A 23523-nucleotide genomic window follows, 5' to 3' on the forward strand; every position below is an offset into this window, starting at 1 on the left:
TGGTGAAGATCATAAATTTATAAATAAATTCTGAAAACCTTAAACCCGAGTAAGTTAAGGGCATTATCACAGGTGAAGATCATCACATTCTCGGAAGCATTGTATATTTCTTCGAAGTAATACAATCCAAAACATGGAATGCATCAAGGCAAAGAACTTTTGCAGGCTGTACTTGTTGGCCGTTGCCGGACAGACCCTGTCCCTGAGATGCTAGGTTGTGAGGGTCTGAGGGAGAAGCAAACATCTGATGCCTACAACCGCCATTATTGTTAGTAATGAACAATGTAACTATTTTCTTCTAACCCCATTCTAGTGATTTATTAAAGGATTTAATTGTGCATATTAATCCAATACTTTGATGTGGCATGTCATTTTTCTCCTTGATGATTGTTGAATCATCCAGCTCAGCTACTATTTCCATCTCAGTAGGTGATGCCAAGTTATAATCTATTCATGTGAAATTTGTTAACGATTGCATATTATGAACATGCGCATAAATATCTCTTCTGGCGCATCAAATATGGAATGAGAATAAAGTGAAAAATTTTGATCTCTATTACTGATGAATGGACATAAACTATTAAAGAGTAGAGACAAAGGTAAATCCAACTCTTTCACCAAAAGTAAATACCAATTTGAAAAACAAATTCTTCTCGGTGGAGAAGACAATGTTGCTCGTCTGTATGGAGAATTGGAGACTTGAAATTCTCGTATTTTTGGGATAATCAAAACCCTAATCCAAATGCGAGAGATAAATAGAATCACAGTCTCTCTGTAGTGCACATCATATCATGTATTAACAAGGCAAGTGCGTGATTGAGGATAGAGCATTCCCTTGAATCCAGATATGCAATGATATTCATTCATGACAATGTGACTGTGTCCAGAGAAATCCTAAGGGGGTCTCCTGTTTCTTCTTCAAACAGAACTAGTAGGTTTCCAGAAGGTTTCAGGAGGGATCGAGGGATATGGTACCTGAACAGATTTTCCCCCCAAATTGTGGAGTTTTGTAAGCAAATGTCAAACATCAGTCAATGATACATACCTCAAAACAAAATGAAAAAGTGACAGAGGAACCTACCATCTCTGTGAAGGATTCCCTTTCGGCGTGACGAATGATACCCAATAACGGCCAATACTCTCCCCATTAACCCAAACTTCACCCTTCCCCATAGAACCAAGATCAAGTGCTATCGGATTATTTCCTGGTGGTGCATCAAATGTGGTCTGCAAAAATTTTCTTTTACTTGTAACTGGTAATTTCGATTGTCCAAATGTGAATGACAGTGGCACACTATCACTATAAAGTGTTCATGGAATACAATAAAAATTTGTCACCAATAGAAGGCGAATGGAAGAAGAAAAAGGCAATGACAGCCTCAAGCACAAAGTACTAGAAGAGAAATTGTAGCTATTTGGATTTCCTGTAAGGTTTTCTATGCACGATGGATTTACTAATTTGAACTAAATGCTTTTAAAGTACTCTTACCTTATACCACCCCAGTGGATTTGTTGACCTTCCGAGCCTTTTCCACTGAACTTTACTTGATCCAGTAACTGTATAGATTTGCAACTTTTCTCCTAATAACCCAACCTTCATTCAAAACTTAAACGTAAGCACGTAATGAAACAAAATTACCCACAAATGTACTAGAGAAACGCATGCACGCGCAAACATCACGGTTTCTAATTAAGAAATAAAGATGGATATCTTATTTCCCTGCAGTCTGCTAAATTATCGTGTTTTTTAGCTTCAGATTTAATCACCTGATATCCCCAGGTATGATGATTAAAATCTCTATCACCAACTCTGACACTGCGCAATCCAGCAACTTTGCGCTCTAGGTGTGCTCCAGAATCCTTAATGTAAAAATATAATGAATATGTCATGTTATTCATTAGCTTTCTTTATCTCTGTTGTCAAGTCTTAATTTTGCATGTTAATCCAATGTATATCATTTATACATATATATATATATATATTGCTTGTTGATAATGAATGAAAAGGAACTGTTGAAAACAAGGACACTAGTACCGGCAATCCAACTGTTGCACTGAGGAAGGAAATATGGTTGACTCCTTTTCTCAATTTGATATTGCGGTTCATGGTGAAAGATACATTGTTGTGAATTCCATGTGCAGAACCTAGAATTGAGAGGAGGAAAGATACAGCAACATACACTGTTGTGAAAATGAAAGAAATGTGTGATCTAATGAATCATTGCTTGTGGCATGTTATCTTCAGCAAATGTCGATTTTAATTGCAATTCACATGTTACCCTGAAATTACAACTTCCTATGCTATGGTTTACACAATCCATAATTGTCCATTCTCATAAAAAAAGATTTATATTTGATGTGATCATCGTTTGATCAATTTTATGTTGTCAATCTATGAAAAAGACTTGGAGATTTAGAGCTTGCCTGCTAGAACTCCATTGACGAATGCATGCAAGATATGTCCATGGCTAGATGCACTGAGAAACGATTGAGAATTTGAATGACGAAACCTGGGTGAGTAAGATTGATAGCAAGCATATTAGTGTATAACAAAACTTAGTTAAGGCAACAAACGTCATAAATGAAGTTGATGCTGATTACTTGTGTTTCTGATTACCTGAAAATATACCACAAATAGTCAGATTTATCTTTTGCCGTGCTGATCTGATCTAATAGCCTGTTTGCTCTTAAGGTAGTGTGAACGATGCTAGGAATGGCTTCTTTGTACACTTCCCATTGTTCAGCTGATTTAAAATGTACTACAGGTTTCATTGTTCTGGTACTGTATTTTGCATTTACCTACAATAGCTGCTCATAAGTAAGAAGTTCCTTTTTTCCTGGTTGAAGCGTTTCTTAAAATTTCAAAACATTCATGTTCTGAGCATTTGGTTCTTACTTTGGCAGTGTTGAAGGCTACACTCCTGCAATCTGGGAGAATGCTAATTGATTTTGGAGGTAGTTTATATGGAATGCTATGAAATCGGACGGTGACTTCTCTGTTATCTTTATTTTCCAGAAAGGCAGCACATTCTGTTTTGCTCTCTCTGAAAACATAGGCCTGGAGAAGATGGGATGGCCAAGGAATAATTTTTGTTTCAAGTATAAAATGAAGTCATTAATTATCAGATAATATATATGTCCAAGAGTTGTAAACATCTTACTTCTTGTTGCCCCCCCAAGCTGAGGGTAGCTTGGGTAGAAGAAAGTATAGTTTTTGAGCAGGACTTGATCGCAGCATGTAGGTCTCTGAGATGCCCCCATTTTGGCTGCCTAATTAAACCTAATCACATTAGCACAGGCAAGTCATGAAGTGATTTGAAATTCTGCAGCTGTGTAATTTGAGAAAGGAGAGAAATGAACCATATTCATCTAGAGGGGCTTCATCATAATAAGCCGTAATCATAAAAGTAGCAGATGTTCTTCCAAAATTGGTTCCTCCGTGGTACTGTATCAAACCCATAATTTAAACTAGAGAACACATTTACGGCTTATTTTATTTATAGAGCAGAGCAAACAGCCGTAACTCATACCATGTAGTAGTTGACATAGCTTCCCTTCTTTGCAACGAACAAGGCAACATTATACGCAATATTTTCAGCTGATCTCAAGTACGGTTCATTACCAAAGGCTTGATAGCTTCAGATTTCCAAGTAAACTAAAGGGCATTAGTCAAGTTATATACTTTGGCGTCTATTTCAGTGGGATTGTAAACGGAAGGAAGAAATCCACTAGAACATACAAACTTGTCCAGTTCTCTGTCCAGATTGAAGGTTTATGAGGCGAGTTAGGTCCCTTGAATGTTCTCCCACATTCCATACCATTGCACGCGTTGATCTACCAGAGTACATTGATCATATAATTATTAGTCAAGTTGTCAATATCTATACAGTGAATTTGTGATTAAATCCATGAAAACGAGACTGTGGAACGAACCACCGGATCAGGAGCATCATCTTGCTTGCACATAACCCAGGGCACACCAGTGTGAAGCCCCACGACCATTTGTGCTGCCCAATGAACATAGCGTGGTCCTCCCTCGTGAAAAGCCGGTTCAATCGTGCCATACTCGTTCTCGATCTGCATTGTATGGAACATTCAAATTCACGTAGGCAGAAAAATGGCACAAGCATGTGATATTAACTAACAGTCAAGTTTTATTCTGGCAAAGCTTCAAACCTGTGACAGTATGATAGGCCCTCCTTGTGAAGCATAAAGATTGTGGGATTTCATCAAGTTTACAATTTTGGCGGTGAACTTTTGCATTTGATACTGCCATTCATGGAACAGAAAGGATTTTGAGTGAACCACTTTTACGGCGTAGCTCAAGTTACAGAGTAATTAGAAGAGTGAACACCTTGAATGGCTCATTATCTGATCTAAAAACAATGCCCGGAATGTCATGCAACCAAACGGGCAAACCCCTGCTCCAAAAGAAGCATAATGAGTAGAAGAGAGCAAAGTTTTGATTTTGTTTGTTGACAAAGTAATGATGAGCTGGTGAGGAGGTCTAACCCATAAGTCCATTCACTCTCAATGAAAGGTCCAATTCTGAGGGTGACATATAAACCTTGTGCTTGGATCTTCTTGATGAACCTCACTATATCACGCCTTCCACTGCAGTCATACTGCAAATCAACACAAGGATGAGTAATATTCGTCAATCTGTTTATCTAGTGAAAAGAGAGTGAGAAGAGAATGGTGAGGTCACCTGGCCTTGTTTAGGCTCATGAAGGTTCCAAAATACGTAAGTTTGAATGACATCTATGCCTCCCTGCTTGGCTTTGGAAATTAAGGAAGGCCACATCTATTCCAAAAAAACAAAAAAAACAAAAACTTGCTTTGAGGCACATCGGGTGAGGCCCGGCCCATCTTCAAACAGTGAACCCATTCATGTGTCACAGAAGAGTCCTTTACATTCACAAACTGCAACACGAGCCAAGGCAACTCATGGCCTTCACTCCAGTCAATGACGGTTCATGTTACCCGCGGACTAACGGCGTGGTTAGTCAAAAGTCAAAACTGGTGGCATTCATCAACCTGATCCTGGTTCTAATTTTAAAATTCAAGTTTTTTTTTTTTGAAAAATCCGTACAATTATGTCGGTAACTTGGCTCTTAATTTTTCAAACAAAAAAAGAAGATATATCATGGTGAACTTAAAAACAGTGTCTTCGTTAAATTAAAAAAAATTGTTTTTGTCCAAGAAAGATGACCTACCTATATATATTTGGTCTTTCAAATTAAATAAATACGAGTCTTTCAAATAAATCTTTATTTATTTATCTTAATTGTGTTGACAGATTGAATTGAAAAGCATATTCTGGACTTGATTTAATTTTACAAATAAATAAAATGACAAAAAATATTAAAAAGAAATCAAGAATATGAATTAAGAAATTTAAAAAGTATACCGAAATTTTGGGGGCAAAATAGTAATTTCAGAAAATAATTATAGAATATCTTGGCCAGAATAAAACTCATATGATCTTTAAAAATGAAATAATGGTGCCAGAATAAATAAGAAAAATAATAATAAAATCCATCTGAAATATATAAATGATAATTTAATCTCTTGAAATGTCATAATTTATCTGAAATCGTTAAAAAAATTTTCATCATTAATAAATTTATATAAATTATTAAATTATTGCTGTTGAAAATAAATGATTTACAAGTTTGTTTAAATATTTACAACTTTCTTTCTTATATTTGTAATAATGTAACAGCAAATAAGAAATTTAACATGCGAAATTGTGATTTGTTATTACGTTGTTATGAATATAAAAAAAAAGTTATGAATATTTAAATAAAACTTATGAACCACTATTTTCAATAAAAGTAATTTGATAATTTATATAAATTTAATAATGACAAAAAAGTTTTCAAATACTTCAGAAAAATTATGATATTTTAAAAGATTAAATTATTATTTATATGTTTTAGAAGAATTTTATTAGAAAAATGAACAGAAAAGCACATACAGAGTAGAATTAATGTTGAAGTCCAAGTTCTCTGCTTCGTGTCATGATAAAATAAAAAAGAAAAAAAAAACACTCTATCGAATCGAAACAGCTCGCCATCTTTAATTTGAGACTTTTGTGAATCCCATTGGAGCTAGCAAGCGTCTGTCTATGCACGATGCTTCAGATAATTAATTACTCGTTATCTGAATTTTGTCAAACTAATTAAGCCCATGGATTTCCGGGGAACACGAATTAAGTTTGTCACCTAACAAAGACATTAAGAATATATGATTCCGTACGAGTACTATACGATATCATCTCTTATTTGTCTCTCTCGAGTTCATATTTCTGACAATGTAGATGATGATTTGTCAAGATCAGAAGAAACTGCAATAGCGATAAAGATGAGGAGTACTGGTAAGGGAAAGTACCTCAGGAGTGCTGCGAGGATAGTGAATTGAACCGGAGAAAACGATTTTGTGTTCACCGTTGATGATTAAAGACCTGCCATCGTAGGTGACATTGCCTCCCTGGGCACCGCCCCAAGCCGCCGTCAAAACTAGTGCTAGAGGCCACCACCACCGCCACTTCACCACCAACTTCTCCTTCTGCGCCATCTTTTAAAAACTCTAGCTTGGTGTGGTCTCTAAAGCCAGCTTCTTTTGTAACTTGCCAACCAGCTACGCGCGCGCGCGCTTCTGATCTCTACCTATTTGTACGTGAGAGAGAGAGAGAGAGAGAGAGAGTCAGTCTCTTCATCCATGCATACATGGAATTAGCTGAAACTACACCCAACAATCCCAAATTTAATTGAAAAATAAAGCTGAGTGACTTCAGCAAATTGGATTTTTTTGGTTATATATTCAAAAGATTAGACTACTGGGCTTTTACTTGCACCCTACTTCTACCATCTAGATTAATGTGAAATGACAGCAAATCTAACATTTAATTACATCCCCCCCCCCTCCAAAGACATCACTCAATTTCAACTCTAATCATTTTATATGTGTGCGTGTGTGTGTGTTGAAAAATTTACTGCATATTTTACATCATTAAGCCACTTATAGTGTAATTTTTTACCCTTCTTAACTGTCATGGTTCATGTCCAAATGATGCATGTTACTTACAGTAGTTATTAAAAATATTTAGTTAAAGTGGCGTTATAGAATATAATAACAAAAATAATTTAATATAAAACTATAATTTTTTTTAATAACAAACAGTACAACTAAATGTTTTTTTTTCCTTGGAGAATCAATGCATTTTAGGAGTAAAATGTAAGAGAATTAAATGATTATCGCAAAAAAAAAAAAAAAAAAGAATCCATACGTCAGGGTAGTAGTACAAATTCAGTCTAAAAATTTAACTTTTATAAATTAAAAGGAAAACTTGTCTTATGAATATTTCCTTATCATATATATATATATATGTGTGTGTTTAATTTTCTTTATGAGAAGATCAACAAGAATATTTATTAATGATATATACATTCATTCCATATTGTTCAAGAGTGTCAATTCATCTAAACGATACCAGATCATTATATTAATTATTGGGTGCGATGTGGTCACTGTTTAATTAATGTATGGTTTATATATGTTGTTGCACATGAAACCTCATGCGAGAAGACGAGAACCAACAAAATAATGAAGATATGTATCTTGTCCCTGCAATGCCATGTTTAATTCATTCGCCATCCGATGCTATTAACTTATTTAGGCGTGGGCGTATGTCAACCAAACCCCAACACATGTGAACTTGAGATCCAACACATTAATTGGAATATGCATTTTAAACGACTAACAACTACTCGTATTTAAAATTAGGTTGCCAATAAGAACACATAACTACTACACGTACACACAATTAGGTTACCAACAATGATCATGAGCACGAAATTATTTGCATGTGGCGCTTAATTATCAACTTAGTTGTTAGCACTCGCATGCATGTGCAGCCTCGTGAGTGAAGGAATATTGACTCGGCCTTCGGAGACGGACAAAATGAAGAAAAAATTAAATTTGTAACGAAACGAAGAAAATATGATGTGCGGATCTGTCAGAAAACGGTATCAAGTCAATCTTGTCAAATGATGAAGGAGGAATTAGATTAGATGGGCTTATAAGACAGATAAGCAACGTTGACGTTATATATGAACTAAATCACCAATTATTTATAGTTACGTTCCAATCTTCCAATAGCTTTCTCCACTCTTTTTTTCCCTTCTTCACGGCCTGATGACTAGCACAGTTCATTTCTTGGCCACAACACTTACAACTCATTGTAAATTAATGTAACTCTTCGACGAATACAAGTCCCTCTGGCTACTTGCAAATAAGATGCAATGTGCACAAAAGAATTACACTGCTGCGCTGGATGGAGCGTAGGTAATTAACTTAATTGGTTTGGTCTGAGTTAAAATTTATCATTTAGGAATTAAATCTTGTTAACACACACAGAGATAGTTATCATAACGTACAGGGTGCAAAAGCATGCCTCTATTAAGCCAAAGAAGAAGAAATCCTTCGCATGAAGGATTATAAGCCAACCCCAAATTAAACTATATATTTTGTGGCAAAATAATTAATGAGGTGAGGCCGTGAGGGTCTAACATATATTAACATCTCTCCTGAGACAGGATATTAACCACTGTAAATTCTAACAAATTGTGACATCATCCTTTATATAGAACTTAAGACAACCAACTTTTTAAAATGTGATTAACACTAATAGCTGTAACTAATCCATTCTTCCAACAAAAGCTAGAAGAATTCTTAATAAGTTAGATGAAGTTCAGTGTCAACGTCAATTAATGCTAGTTTTTGGGAGTCAATTAACACTCGGTGCGGCCATCCTGTTCCTGTATTTTCAATTCTTCATCAATACGACGCCTTCTGTATTAAACAGGCGTCTCTCTTGTTCGTACATGTCAATTTTCTCCCTTATGCAAATGATTCATGCGCAGCATTGGCTAATCACTTGAGCAAGTGACAATTTATTGGTTTGCTTGTGTCAAACATCGCAGTTAATGCACCATTTTATATTCATATGGATCACATCTCAAACAGCGCTATTAATTTATTCGGAACTCTCCCTGCAACATGATCCACCGTTCTCAACAAAAATATTCTAATTCCACATTCTTCGATACCAAAGCCCGCTTTGCATCTGTATATTCATAGAAATCGTAGTTAGATACCGAATACATATTTTAATTTTACTTAGAATATTAACTCTTTCTATTTATTAATACCATTTCATGCTCAGTAAAATGAACAAAGAAATATACCTGCTTTACCGAAGTCAATGCATTATCATAGCATAAGTCCTCGCAATTTTCAGGTAAGAGTCTTTTTTTTTTTTTAGAGGTTGGAGCAGCTTTGCGAACTTTTACATTATGACACGAGGCCCATACAATCTTCCAGGTTTTTTTTTTGCTATGTTGTGAACCCTAATGGGCTATGGACTATACAATACGAGTACACACGCATAATGTGATTTTACAGATGTAGGTCCAAATTAATGACCGAAGTCCAAGTCAGAGGCTCGTGCGGCCCAAAAGTGACGGAACAGGCCCATTTTGTGTTTCCACCATGCCCAGATCGCGAGGGTGTTGGAGTGGTATCCAAGCCAGCCTTCGATGCGTTCGCTGCAAATTCAATAAACAACTAATCTCCCTCAATTTCCCGTCAAAAGCAAACCAGAAAATCAGAAGTGATTCTCGGGAAGATGTCGATCTTCGAGTACAATGGTAGTGCCCTAGTGGCCATGGTGGGTAAGAACTGTTTCGCCATCGCAAGTGATCGGAGGCTCGGTGTTCAGCTTCAGACTATCGCCACCGATTTTCAGAGGATATACAAGATTCACGACAAGCTTTTCATTGGTCTTTCTGGCCTCGCTACTGATGCCCAGACACTGTAGGAATACTACCACTCCCTCTCAATCTCCCCACTTGCTCTAGTTTCAGCTTCTTTTCTTAATTTCTTACTGCTGCTCCCTTCTACTTGAAGCTATCAACGGCTCGTGTTCCGGCACAAGTTATATCAGCTTCGAGAAGAGAGGGACATGAAGCCTGAGACATTTGCCAGCTTAGTCTCTGCTATTTTATACGAGAAAAGGTATGCAGATTTTATCATATCAGAATTTTATCGGATCAGAATTTTTCTCCTGACCTTACCTAATTACTGCTGTGTACGCTCTGTGTGAACTTGTGAGCTCACAATGATTCGCAATTACAAATTAGGAAGTTCATACTGAAATTCTGTTAAGATGACACGACCATTTCTTTTGGAAAGGCTTTCCTTTGGAACTAGAACACGGCAATTTCTTATTCGTTTTTTGTAAAACGAAAATACGAGGACCCCATCTATAGGCCCAAAATCGAAGAACATTGGTTTGCTGCAATATCATTGGTTTTCTATGCGTATGCCATGTTGTCCCATATCTTTCTTGAATATGACATTGTAAACTTAAAACCGGAGGGGCAAGGTTAACTGAACCAATTGGCTAGATGTAATTGATAAAAGTGCAAGTACTGTACTCCTGTTCATGATATCTGTCCTGCTAGAAAATGGGTTAAGGGAAGGGGGCTCGGTACATTTGACTAGTATCATTTCAACTTGAAGTCAACCAAAATTATCCGGATTGAAATTGAAATCAATCGGATACAGATTACAAGGTTCTGATATTCTGGATCCCCAAACCCATGTCGAGGACAAAAATGACAAGGAAACCGTACCTTGTGATCACCCATGCATAAGTTGGTGAGATATGCTAATAATAGAAGAAACAGAAATAAAGACATGATTGAGAATCATTGTAGTAAGGCAACAAAATGCAAGGTGAGGATTTACATCTAATCTGGAGGCCTCTGAGTTCTGTTTGTGCTATACCTGAACTCCTGGGAAAAAACACTATCTGAAGACTGAAGCCACTGGCTGGAGTGTTCAAATGGTTCTGATAAGTTATTCCCTTATGTAAAGTTAAATTGTGCGAATATATTTTTTCAATTGAGAGGCAGAGGCCTAACAATCTCTATCTCTAGCAGCCTAAAATGGGATAGTTTAAATTTTTTCCCTGCCCATCCATCCTAACTTTGCTCTCTTTTCTCCATAATCCACGGAGGCTGCTTAAGAAAATGAAGTACAAAATCAGAATGAAATTCTTCCCAAAGTTAAAATAGCAGGTTTAGAATAGTCAATTGACTAGAAAAAAAAAATTCAAACACAAAGTTCATTTTATTTGGAAATTTATGTTATATTATATCAATGAAGTTGAGGAATAGGTGTTGATGATTGATAATATTTTGCTGGTGAGTTATGTGTAACTTATTTCCATGTGCTTCTGCTATCATCCGAATCAGTTATAAGGTTGTATGATTTTGCAAATTTATGTAATTTGGAATGTGAATGTTAATGCATCTTTTTCTTTATAGGTTTGGTCCATACTTCTGCCAGCCTGTAATTGCTGGATTAGGAGATGATGACAGACCTTTCATTTGCACAATGGATTCAATTGGAGCAAAGTGAGTTGACTCTTTCTTATATTCTCCACTGATTTTCAAAGGAAATTTTAATTAATTAAAACTTATAATTGCAAGTTATCTCTTCTTATGATCTTAAGTTTGTATTTCTTGACTAAGAATTTTACTATGTTAAAGGTGACTAATGGCAAAAGGTGTTTGAACCATAAAACGCCTTAGGATTTTGGCTATTTTTCAATGATATGAAAGTCATACACTTTCTCATGAGCCATGTGTTTGTGATAATATCATCTTTGTGTTTTTCTTGTATGCAGGGAACTTGCAAAAGATTTTGTTGTTGCAGGCACTGCATCTGAGTCTCTATATGGTGCTTGTGAGTCGATGTTTAAGCCTGACATGGTTGGTTACTAAGTTCGATTTAATTTCTTATGACAATCTTTTTTAAAAAAACTTGGTGCAGTGTGATGTTTACCGTCTACACTTGTCATCACTTGCTACAAAATGAACATCCAATAAGCTTCTTCAAAACAATATTAGCAACAACTACCAAATTTTAATGTGGACAGTTCCTAACATAGGATATGGCTCATTGTTTTTCCCATGTTTTCTTGGGTGCCTCAGGAACCAGAGGAATTATTTGAGACCATCTCCCAAGCACTGCTTTCTTCTGTTGATCGTGACTGTTTAAGTGGCTGGGGCGGACATGTCTATGTTGTGTAAGCTTATGATTCTTTTTTGCCCCTTAGTAGCTGCCCATGTATCTATGTTATGAAAGTACTCACCCTTTTGCTTTTACGCACAAACAGCTTGTTGGATGGTACGCTGCTTTACATATTTTAGGGGCATAAGCTGCCACAGCGGCTTCCACCTTGTGTTATGATTATCTGCGTTCTGTAATGCATATCAGGGTGGAAGTTAGGGCCTCTTTGCTGTATGAATCCACCTTAGTGGATAATAGACCCTTGAAACCAGTGATGGAAATTGCCAAGGGTAAATAAAGAAACTTATTTTTGGAAGAATTATAATTAAAGATTAGCTTGTGATAAAGTTGCCAAGAAATGAGCTTTAATGAATTTACCGCTAGTCACTATACAGGTAGAGAAGGAAGTCAAAGCACTTATGAGTTACTTATTGTAATTTAGCCTCCATTTTATCTTATTTTATTTTGAGGGGGGTGTTTATGCTCAAGTTTTATATTTTCGTTGTTATTCTTTCACCTGGTTTACATATTTTTTATCTTTCTCCCTTGAAACTGGGGCTTCTGTATCCTCATATTTATTTTCTATTCAAGTTTGGTGTTTCTATGCCCATTCATGGTGTATCATATGATTGCTCTTTTTGATTCACACCTGCAGCACGCCAACTGAAGTAAAGGAAAGGATCTTGAAGGGAAGAATGGATTGACCTTTAAGCCCCTCGCTCATTTCCTATCCTCTTTCGACTGCTGAGTTCAGGAGCTGGATGGGAGATATCATTTGCTGGCCCCTGGTGTCATTGAGTACTTTGTTACAGTCGCAGTTAAAAGAATGTTCGAGATCGCTTAATTTGGTCCTGCATGTTGTGAATTAAATTAATTACTCTGTTCGACTTTGTTTGCTAGTCAATACTGGCTTGCAAAGCGCGATAACGATACAACATTGGTTTTTCTCTTGCCCTATAATATAATTGTACTTTATTTTGATCATGATACCCGAACTAATCACCATTTGCTTTTCCATGTGGCAACTAACAGAGCAGTTGGGTTACCTGCTGGGGAACAAATTTTTACTACATGCTTGTAGTTGTGTTTAGTGAATTTTACCTAAAAAATATTTAAACGAGGCTAATGGAATTTGATATAGAAATTAGCTGAAGAGTTTCTATAGAGTGGTTACCGTGTTTCATAAGGATAAGTTGCAGTTTTTTTTTTTTGGGGGGGGGGGGTTGGGGAGGGGGGCGTGGGGAGGTGTATAATAATATTAAGGGGGAAGAGGAAATGACATTTGTTTTTCTTCCTCAATGGCAAAGAATAACATGTTCAGCGATGTCTGAACAATTGTTGCTGAAGATTTTTATTCGTCCTGAAATCACCAAGAATGATCTCAGACGCAGATTTGTTGGCAACGGGATGCACTTGTATGAAGGCTGTACAGTGATACAGCGATACACTGTGGAAACTGGAAAGAAATAGTATGCTTTGCCTCAAGAAATTGGCGAACGGCATTGCCGTGTAGAAACAAATAAAAGCAATATGTAGTCTGTAAACAATGGTTAAGAACGAAGCAGCAACAAACGGCAATTGATGTCTTTAGTTACGTAAAAAGGTATAATGCTACTTACGGAGGATGCGTTGTTATTGCTTGAATTGAAAGCTGCCTCGTCCAGAAAAAATGTTCAAAGTTTGTGGGCGTAGTTGGCAACCTCAAGGTGAGAAACCTTGATATAGCCAAGAATCTGGAATCTCAAGCATCCATGACAAAAGGTTTCCATTACTTGACATGAAAGTTTCTCCAAAAATATGCCTCCGTTCATTCTCTCAAATACCAAAGTCGCTTTGTCTCTGTTCAGCTCAACCCATATCCATCAGTTGTAGCGGAACGCCTCTTGCTCCTTCCAAATGGAACCAGAAGAGGGCAAACAATCTTCCCACAAAACCCCATACACTGAACTCGAGCAAGTTAACTCTGATTTCACCCTGGCAATCGCTTTGCAAGAGCAAGAGGGAACCTTCACAAGGTTTGCCACCATGGACAGTGAAGAAAGCGGCAATGAAGATGAAAGTGAGTCATCTTTTGAAGATGAAGATGATGATGAATATGCTGACTTTTCTGAGAGCCAAGAATTCGAATTAGGAGACCTTCAGTTTCTTGAGGGTGAAGGAAGCAACGACGAAGAGATGGAAGAAGATGAGATAGATCCGGATGAACTATCCTACGAGGAGCTGATTGAATTGGGGGAATTTATAGGAGAGGAGAGGAGAGGATTGTCAGCAAATGAAATCCCTTGCTGCTTGCATCCGTACACTTGCCATTTTGCTGAAAACAAGACTGGAATAGATCGTTGTGTGATATGTCAGGTTGAATATGAGGAAGGCCAAGCACTAATGGCACTTCAATGTGAGCACCCTTATCATTCAGAATGCATAACCAAGTGGCTTCAGATTAAGAAGGTTTGTCCAATTTGTAGCACTGAGGTTCTCCACTTCAAAGCTGACTAAGAACTCTTAATCGCACCCTACAACTAATTTGTAAATGTATATTTCAGAAAATAATTAAGGAGCACTGAAACAATCAGAACATTACATGGCAAATGAGCAGTCGTCGCAGAAATTTAATGTTTAAAAAAACACAAATAATTTAAAATTCTTAATGTTATTAGTATCTCTATTGGTTGACACGATTTCAACCTCATAATTTATATTCTCAGATTAAAGTATATTCGTCAAATAATTACTTCTGCATATTTTCCTCCCTAATTTTTTTTTTTTGGTTGTTTCCTTCCATCAAGATTTTTTTTTTAATTTTCGGGGAATACTTGCTTCCTTTTGAGAATTAATATGTATCTCATTAAGCTATCATGTAGAAGCATCTATTGCATGGTTGGCCACACACTAGTTCCCACCTTCTTTCAGGGCAAAATTCAATGTTCATATACATGAAAAAACATATAGTGTGTATTGTATATTTAAAAAAATCGTATAGGGTGTATAAATATATACAATATCTCACCATTTAGAAATTACCTGTATTTTATATATATATACATATATATAGATATTACCTATATTAAATTCATGTTTGAGAAGTCCATATGGGGAACGTTTTATTTGAGCCCAAAACCCTTTACTTAAGTATGAAAGTGGACACGGTCCAAGAAAGGCCGAGAGAAGGGACAAGAATGACAACCCCACAATTTTACAACACACACACAAACAACCACCAACGACGTGAGTGAGTGGATGAGCTAAGAGAGACATCGAATTTCAAAGGACACGCAAAGTGGCAGGCGCTAACCAATGCCTATAAATAAGCCCAAGGGAGGCGAAAAGGAATACCAAGCATTCATTGTTTACAAAACGCTTGTACATCTCTCATTAAATTGTTGTTAGAGTGTTCGTCGTATGGCTCCAGCCATGAGCCACAGTGAAGGCCCCACATCGATGTTAAAAGAAGGAATATATTGTGTATCTATTCTTATTATTATTGGTATCAGAATTTAAGAAAGAAGATATATTTGGGATGTATTTACAAATCAAATACAGTTGCAGCACACCAAACAAGCAATAGAGTGGGGGATCAGGTGAGGTCAAGTTGCTGGAAGTCTTCTCTCCTGCTTTCCGCCATATCTTAAGTAGCGGAAATTTGATAACAACGTCTACTTCCTATAATTCGCCCAAGTCAGTTTTAATTTAAAGAAAAAAAACGTCATACTATAAACCTGATTAATAATATTAATAATTAATTAAAAACGCGGGGAATGAGTTGAAGCAGTTATGTAGCATATTTTTTCCATGGCACGCAGGGCCGTTATACGTCGGTCAAGTTAAAATCAGCATTTCAATTGCTAGCACCAAGAGTCCAGGATCCAGGAATTAAGAAAGTCATTTTGTTATTTGTTGATAAAATAATTGAAATAATGTAACGAACCTTCAAAGCTTCATTTAATGAACAGCACAGCGCATGTTCGCTTTCATTGAAGCTGCTAAAAAGTTAAAAGGGAACAGTGTGAAAGCAAGTGAGAATTGGAGGCTTTAATGGCGGCTACAAAATCATCCTTTTTAATCTTTTCAGAACATACACCTTCTTTAGTTGTTTTCTAACTCGCAATAAATTGACGGCGAACAAACTCGCGATGTTGGCAGCCCCTTCAAGTTCCCTTTCCTGATTTAGTGGCGTTTTCATCAAAGCTCTGCGGATAAGACAAAAGCATAGACACCAAACCTGTTCGATTCATTTAGACATATAAATTAATGAAATATAATGGATTATAAAAATAAAAATAAAAATAAAATAATTAAAAAAATAGATGAACACATCCATAAAAAAAGCGGTAATTTAATTTAGGAGATTAAAAAGTATAATAATTTTTAATAATATTACAATTCTCACATTTAAAGCATATATTAATGAGTTTTATCATACTTATTATAAAAAAATAATAATTTAATTTTTGTTATTTTAGTTTTTTAATCCATTTTATTTTTGTAACAAACAGGACTAGGACCATGATATCATACACATTGCAATTCAACATTATTGGGAGCAAGTAAAAGAATCTTCTGCTTCAAAACAAGCACATTAACCTGCCTTTAAAAAAAGAAAGAAGAAGAAGAAAAACATTGAGGCCGAGTTTGGTGGGGTTATCAGTGTTGGCGTGCTTGATTACCCCTGAATCATCTTTCAGCATTCTTGCACCATGAACCATCCCAGTTTTGGTTTTAATCATGCTACAATGATGCTCTTTATGCTCTTTTTCTTTTTAACTGTTGATGATACAGTTAAAAGATGTTCCCCACTAACTAAAAAGTTATCTTTGTTGATTGAAAATATAATGGCAGAAAAACGCCTCGTGCCTTATGGTAATTAAGTTGGGCATATTGACACACATTCCTTCCAGTCTTATTTTTAGGATGGAGGGAAAAAAAAAAAATTATCCTATTTATAAGTTATTTTGTTAAATTTTCATTACAATTTTTTCATTTAAATTTCATAGAAAAATACATTATTATATATATATATATATTTAATAAAGATGAAGTTCAGAAATAATTAAATTTATAGATATAGTTAATAAATGTTAAAAAAATTTATTTTAATAAAAACATATTATAAATAAAACCAAAGAAATATATAGAAAGGTGAAAGCATTAATTCCTTCTTGACATTAGGGAATGTGGGATGGTTGAGGAGTTGATGTCCATGTGCGTTGAATTCTTGCGAGGGAGGACTCTATTCTGATCACGACCATCTCTTTTTCTTTTGATGATTTCAATCACCCCCCGCGTGTTACATATTAATTAATCAATTATATATTCAGTTCAGTTAAGGCTGCGTATTGCTTCTGTGGGGCGCGAATAAAACGGCTACTTACATTCTCTTTCATGATATGAGCGGGGGATAAATAATGGAATGGTTCAAACTTTTTGAGTCGCAATTCGCAAACGATTAAGCATTAATTTGTAATTTCAATTTGTTTTGGACTATAGACAATTGTGCCACTGCCAGAGGGAAATGACGAGGCGATGAGAGGATTAAGTGCACGTTTGGTTTTCATTAAACAAAAGTTAATTTATCAAAAATTTATTTAATAAAAATTAGTTGTTATAATAAAATTTATATTTAAATGTAGGTTTTTAAAAGTCAGTTTAAATAAATAAATAAATGTATGCTTTTAAGCTGTAAGTTTTAAAAATAAAAAAAATAGGTTAACTAAAAACATACCCAACCACGTCTGAAATTGATTTTTTAAATAGATTTTTTTATAAAAATTGAAAACCAAGTAACATTGGAAAAATTGGTGAAAAATACCTTATTAAAAGAAAAATTAATTCTAAAGACCAAATACAATTGAAGAATCAAGGCAAATATTTAATTCACTGAATAATTAATACATTCAAGAGGTAATCATTAACCAACAAATGAAAAAGGAAAGCACTTAAGTAAAAGTCAATGTCCATCAAAAGAGAAAAAAATGTTTACGGCTAGACAAAATAAAATTCGTGAATCTGTAATAATAAAAAAATTTAAAAAAATACTTGCAAGCTCCATTTTAAATTTATGAATCAATAAAGGCTCCTTAATAACCCTTTTAAACTTGGATTGGCTAAAAACTTTAGGCTTAAGAATATATGCCTAGCTTTTGGACGAACAGGAGGTAATAGGGAAAGTAAATCTTGTAGAAGAAGGAAGGAAATCTTTATTAAAAATTACCTCTCTGCTCGAAGTTGCTTCTTTCTCATAGCAAATTGTCCTCCACATACATGAATGCATAGTTGCATAGCAGAGTGAAAAGACATGCGAAGAGATGAGTTGAAGTCCTCTGAAAGAAGAGTTATACAATGGTGGTCATGTATGGTTGCATGTGAAGAGATGAAAGGTCAAATCACAACTTACTTCTTACATTGGAAATCGTCTCGCCTAAAATCATCTCTTAGAGGAGGGGAATCACTTGATTAGATTATTTTATAAATATTTTATTCACAATAGTCTTTCAAATGTAATTGGTCCTTAGGTATAATTTTTATTTTAATTAAGTCTTTTTTACCAATTCTTCCAATAACATTTGAATTCAAATTCCATTTTTTTTTTGAAAATCAACTGGCTCCAAAAAATGATTGCAATATTGTGGAGAGAACATTGAGTTTTCATTAAGGGTGATGAGCATCACCTCTGAATCAATTTAGACCGTTCAGATTTAATTATTTTTTTAATTTTTAAAATGAAAATTTTTAAAATTTTAAATAAATATATTTTATTATTAACATATACCATTCACATTTAATTAGATTAGTCTAAATTTAATATTAATTTTTTTAATTTTTATGAATGACGATATAAATTTATTTTAAATTGTTTTGAATCTGATAGTATAAGAAGTTAAAAATTTTGAATCTGAACATTATAGACTCTGATTAAATATAAATGATAAATGTTAATAATAAATATATTTATTTAAAATTTTATTTTAAAAAATAAAAAATAAAAGAATAGTTTAATCATTTTTAATTTAGACGGTTCAGATTCTGTCAGAATGATGAGCACGCATGATGAGGACTGAACGTGCTCCGAATATTGCGAGGCCCTTCACAGGAACCGCAGGGAAGCATGCGTTTGACTTGCATCCGTGGAATTGCACGGAGAGCATTCATCATGAACATGAACGCGCAATTGGGGAGACAGCTGCATGCCATTCCTGAATGAATGGTTGCAATGTGCAGGAGCAAGGAAATCCCAACGAAAAAGGCAAGGACAGGTGGACAAGTAGGCTCAAGTATTTTCGGCTGCAAAATAATTAAAAAGAATAGAATAAAGGCCGACATGAGAATGGCAGTCCCAGTCGGCCGGGTTGTAAATATTCTCCACGATACATGTGGCACCGCTACTTATTTTGGATTTTACACATCCTGTTGAAATTTTAATCTATTACAAACTATACATCTCTTTTTATTATATTTTTTTGATAACATGTAACATTTGACCTATTGAAAATATCCTCATCGATTAGTCTATTATAAATACCTTGGAGTAATAATCAAGATTTCAATTGACTTTTTTTTTCCTAAAGAAATAATAAATAAAGTAAAATTATGGTTGAAAAAAATTATGTCCCAGATCTTAGATTTTGGATCCAGCAAAATTTTAAAAAAATATCTTACATTATATAGAGGGGAGGAAATAATACTATTTTTATCCAACAGATACACTTCATGGTTGGGGGATTTTAAATATCTGCTGATTTAAAAAAAAAAAAATAGCTGGGTTTTCCCCGTTTTTACTGTTAATAATTAACACGCCTCTTTATGTTCCCTCCCTTCTACTGTATAAGCTACCTTTTATAGTCCCTTAATATAAGATAAATTTTGGGAGTTTATTTGATCATAATATAAAACAAAGTTATGACAATTATTTTTTTTAAAATTTTCCCCCTTGTTTATCTCTTAATGTTTGAATTGCTCAGCAACAATTTATCATGGTTTTTAATCGAAAGAAAGACAAAATTGACAGGTTACACTTTTTAACAATTTTACTAACGTAGCGATTATTTTTTAATAATTAATAAGCATCGAATAAATTAAACTTGTCTTGCGAGTATATTAAAGAATGGGAGTGTATTGTTATTTGTTTTTTTAATTGTTGTCAAGAATTTATTTGAGGGGAAAAAGAGGAAATAACATTAAAATCTTAAAACAATAATTTATGACAATTAAACTCTCAAAATTTTTTTTATAAAAAGTTATTTGTGAATATTGATTAAGATGGATTTAAATTTAAGAGTTACAATTGTAAATATAGCTTTCATTTTACACGGTTAAGATATTTATTTTGTAACTGTTTTAAGTGAATATTTATAATTTAATTTTTAAAAAAATCCGATCAAAGATGTGGAAAGTGTAGGGGCGCGCACGATCAATGTGCGAAGTGAAGTGTCAAGTCGACTCGCAAGTAACAACAGCCCAGCACCGAAAGCCGGGCGGCACGCGATATGACCAACCCCCACGGCCAGCTCCCGATTCAACCCAGAGCGCAAGCTGACAAACCCCAGAGGCGGTGCGGTCACGCGCTATTTCATGTACGCCTCCAACTCCAAATCCTAATCCCACCCTTCTCTTCTTCCACTTCTTCAGCAGATTTTAATGCATAATATATCTATATCTTACACTTCAACACACGCCTTCAGCTCTCGAATAAGCGAAGAATCAAGACTTCGTTTTTAACCCCTCACCCCCCATACGGTGCCACAGCTGACTGACTAGCGTGACTCAGCCATCCACCCAATAGGGCAAATACACAAATTTCTTTTTATTTATTTATTATTTGAAATCATAACATCACATAACAATCTTCCACACTATTCCACCACTTTCCTATCTCTCTTTTTTGGCGTAAGCCGTGACCAAATTCCCCCCACCCCCCTTTCAAGTGGGCTATCCACATGCACGTTCCCCTCGCTTCCTTCCTCTCCAAGTTCCACGTGTTCATCTTCTTGTAGGAGAATTATATACAAGTTTTACCCAGCACATTTAATTATTACTAAATCGATTGATACTTTAATAAAAAAATATTTAATTACTATAAAATTTATTGATAATTTAATAAAAGAAAATGATAACACATTGCAATTGTTATTTATTTAGCTATCAATGGAAGTTATAGTACTTAATTGTGTTGTGTGGTCAGTCAAAGTAATTGTTTCCCTCCCTATGCCCCCGCCACATCATTATATATACCCTTCTCCCGCCTCTGTTTTAGGTTTCAACCTTCACTTCAGCCCTCCACATGGCCGCACCTTCGGAGCTTCACTTGCCACCGGGCTTCAGATTCCATCCCACCGATGATGAGCTCGTCATGCACTATCTCTGCCGAAAATGTGCCTCCCAACCTATAGCCATCCCCGTCATTGCTGAAATCGACCTTTACAAGTACGATCCCTGGGACCTTCCCGGTATATTCTTCTTCCCCCTTGGCCCTTTTCCCCGCTTTCTCCAGTCCTCCACACGTGTGTATTCTTTAACTCGTGGTTAAATTTTTGCAGGCAAGGCTCTGTATGGAGAGAAGGAGTGGTACTTCTTCTCGCCCAGGGACCGCAAATATCCCAACGGTTCCAGGCCGAACCGCGCTGCCGGCACGGGGTACTGGAAGGCCACCGGGGCTGACAAACCCATCGGACTTCCGAAACCCGTCGGGATCAAGAAAGCCCTGGTTTTCTACTCGGGGAAAGCGCCCAAAGGGGAGAAAACCAATTGGATTATGCACGAGTATCGTCTGGCCGACGTGGATCGCTCCGCTCGCAAAAACAACACCTTGAGGGTACATTCTGTCACCCCATACGCGCCTTTCGTTTTTTTTTTTTTTTTGTTTAATTTATTATTATTAGCTATAGTTGGGGGCCGCATGGGGGAGGACTTGCCTTGAAATGACTACTTTGGGTTTGGCCGCCTCGAATCATCTATTGGCTGTTGGGAGCCACCCCACCCATGCATCTTAGTCTGAGGATCATGACAAGTCCTCAAGGTCCACCAGTGACGGCAGGTGAAAACGATATGAAATTATGGACGATCCAAACGAACCCTCCCTAGTTTAAACCTACCTCGCCCGCAAACTTTCGGTCCCAAGCATGACAAACTTTTCTCCTTGATAAACAATAATTTCGAGGAAATTCCTGGTGCTCCATTATTACTGACACGATGATTAATCTCGTGGCTGTGATTTTGCAGCTGGATGATTGGGTGCTTTGCCGAATATACAACAAGAAGGGCATTATTGAGAAACAACCGACGGTTGGCAGCCCCAAAACTGAATGGTCTGAAATCGTGGACAACAAGCCGGAAAACGTATCTCTCTGTATTAGAATTCCCCGGCATCATCCTCATGCCGCGGCTGCGACCGATCACTTGAACTTTGACAAGTCGGATTCAGTCCCGAAGCTGCACACGGAGTCGAGCTGCTCCGAGCATGTCGTATCGCCAGAGTTTGCAAGCGAGGTGCAGAGCGAACCCAAGTGGAGTGAGTGGGAAAAACACCTTGAGTTTCCATATAATTACGCGGGCGCCACCATGAACAACGGTTTCGAGTCTCAGGCTCAGTTGATCCTGAGCAATAATCAGATGTGGCCGTTGCAGGACATTTTCATGCCCTTCTGAATGGATAAACGGTGATGAATTGATCGTATCCGGTGGGGAAACGAATTTGCAGGGGCTGCATCGCACGGCAGCACGAGACAGGAGGAGGTCCATGAGTGTGCATGTGCGGTCGAGTAGGTGATTATTTTCGCCAAATTAAGACTAGGATGGATGAGGAAGGTGGAAGTAGATTTGTATGTGGGGAATATTCGGTGCAGCGTTATGAGCCCATCGTTTTTGAAGTCCAAGGGTGCTTGCATGTTGACGTATCTGGAAGGGACTCGGAATCGGAAGGACCAAGCATGCATGTGTATATAGCTTGTTTCTACGTGCGTAAGCTGCTATGTGATGGAGTTTTGAACTTTTCATGTTCCGTATAAATTATAACCATTTAATTAAAGTAACCGTTTCATCTTACTATTATATTAAAATGGTTTAAAGTATTACTTTACGTATGTATAGAAAGAATAATATTCTATATTCGCCTACGTACACACGAGTTTTTAGTAAGCTTTGATTTTATTTTTATTTTTTTGGTCGTCTTCAACAATGTTCACCCGGCCCTTAATTTATTACTTCCATAGTTTTTTTGAATGCATCATGCATAAATTAACCTTTTAAATATACCAACATCCTGGTTGGTCTAAAAAACTATTTTTTTGGACCAGCGTTAAAAAAATATATAACAACATACTGCTTTGAAATCTAGCACATGCCAACGTGAAGCTATCGATCTCATCTTATCTATCTTGATAATACTTC

General features: G+C 36.1%; 4 protein-coding genes across 4 annotated transcripts; 3 read left to right on the plus strand and 1 right to left on the minus strand.

Annotated features, from left to right (window-relative positions):
• Nucleotides 1–532: 532 nt before the first annotated feature.
• On the minus strand, nt 533–6739 carry LOC129294638 (beta-galactosidase 16). The gene is made up of 18 exons (XM_054933077.1): nt 6394–6739; nt 4709–4804; nt 4513–4625; nt 4355–4421; nt 4177–4269; nt 3934–4077; nt 3740–3834; nt 3531–3636; nt 3361–3445; nt 3162–3280; nt 2897–3058; nt 2618–2799; nt 2425–2510; nt 2036–2145; nt 1768–1860; nt 1490–1594; nt 1082–1227; nt 533–975 (listed from the first exon to the last, which is right to left on the minus strand). Exons 1-18 carry the CDS (start codon nt 6577–6579, stop codon nt 864–866), a joined length of 2100 nt encoding a protein of 699 aa, XP_054789052.1. The 5' UTR covers nt 6580–6739; the 3' UTR covers nt 533–863.
• Nucleotides 6740–9614: 2875 nt separating this feature from the next.
• On the plus strand, nt 9615–13128 carry LOC129294639 (proteasome subunit beta type-3-A-like). The gene is made up of 6 exons (XM_054933079.1): nt 9615–9879; nt 9973–10080; nt 11397–11486; nt 11759–11843; nt 12066–12160; nt 12800–13128. The coding sequence occupies exons 1-6, from the start codon at nt 9692–9694 to the stop codon at nt 12846–12848; spliced, it is 615 nt and encodes a 204-aa protein (XP_054789054.1). The 5' UTR covers nt 9615–9691; the 3' UTR covers nt 12849–13128.
• Nucleotides 13129–13421: 293 nt separating this feature from the next.
• On the plus strand, nt 13422–14892 carry LOC129294081 (E3 ubiquitin ligase BIG BROTHER-related-like). Its single transcript, XM_054932195.1, has one exon. It carries the CDS (start codon nt 14041–14043, stop codon nt 14638–14640), a length of 600 nt encoding a protein of 199 aa, XP_054788170.1. The 5' UTR covers nt 13422–14040; the 3' UTR covers nt 14641–14892.
• A 6456-nt stretch (nt 14893–21348) lies between these two features.
• LOC129294269 (NAC domain-containing protein 2-like) lies at nt 21349–23178 on the plus strand. Its single transcript, XM_054932490.1, has 3 exons — nt 21349–21584; nt 21675–21949; nt 22357–23178. Exons 1-3 carry the CDS (start codon nt 21419–21421, stop codon nt 22780–22782), a joined length of 867 nt encoding a protein of 288 aa, XP_054788465.1. The 5' UTR covers nt 21349–21418; the 3' UTR covers nt 22783–23178.
• The last annotated feature ends 345 nt before the right edge of the window (nt 23179–23523 follow it).

Source organism: Prosopis cineraria, unplaced genomic scaffold, assembly GCF_029017545.1.
Source record: "Prosopis cineraria cultivar Desert tree isolate PC_DT_omini unplaced genomic scaffold, ASM2901754v1 PC15, whole genome shotgun sequence".
NCBI lineage: Eukaryota > Viridiplantae > Streptophyta > Magnoliopsida > Fabales > Fabaceae > Prosopis > Prosopis cineraria.

What these genes read in the sequence shown, in the direction of transcription:
- LOC129294638 (XM_054933077.1), bottom strand. Translation starts at nt 6,579, where the DNA reads ATGGCGCAGAAGGAGAAGTTGGTGGTGAAGTGGCGGTGGTGGTGGCCT. An exon ending in ACAGAGAACTGGACAAGTTT is followed by an intron (nt 3,637 to 3,739) that starts GTATGTTCTAGT and finishes GGAAATCTGAAG; the next exon opens with CTATCAAGCCTTTGGTAATG. An exon ending in ATCATACCTGGGGATATCAG is followed by an intron (nt 1,595 to 1,767) that starts GTGATTAAATCT and finishes TTTTGAATGAAG; the next exon opens with GTTGGGTTATTAGGAGAAAA.
- LOC129294639 (XM_054933079.1), top strand. Translation starts at nt 9,692, where the DNA reads ATGTCGATCTTCGAGTACAATGGTAGTGCCCTAGTGGCCATGGTGGGT. An exon ending in GCTACTGATGCCCAGACACT is followed by an intron (nt 9,880 to 9,972) that starts GTAGGAATACTA and finishes TTCTACTTGAAG; the next exon opens with CTATCAACGGCTCGTGTTCC. An exon ending in ATGGATTCAATTGGAGCAAA is followed by an intron (nt 11,487 to 11,758) that starts GTGAGTTGACTC and finishes TCTTGTATGCAG; the next exon opens with GGAACTTGCAAAAGATTTTG.
- LOC129294081 (XM_054932195.1), top strand. Translation starts at nt 14,041, where the DNA reads ATGGAACCAGAAGAGGGCAAACAATCTTCCCACAAAACCCCATACACT.
- LOC129294269 (XM_054932490.1), top strand. Translation starts at nt 21,419, where the DNA reads ATGGCCGCACCTTCGGAGCTTCACTTGCCACCGGGCTTCAGATTCCAT. An exon ending in CGATCCCTGGGACCTTCCCG is followed by an intron (nt 21,585 to 21,674) that starts GTATATTCTTCT and finishes AAATTTTTGCAG; the next exon opens with GCAAGGCTCTGTATGGAGAG. An exon ending in GCAAAAACAACACCTTGAGG is followed by an intron (nt 21,950 to 22,356) that starts GTACATTCTGTC and finishes GTGATTTTGCAG; the next exon opens with CTGGATGATTGGGTGCTTTG.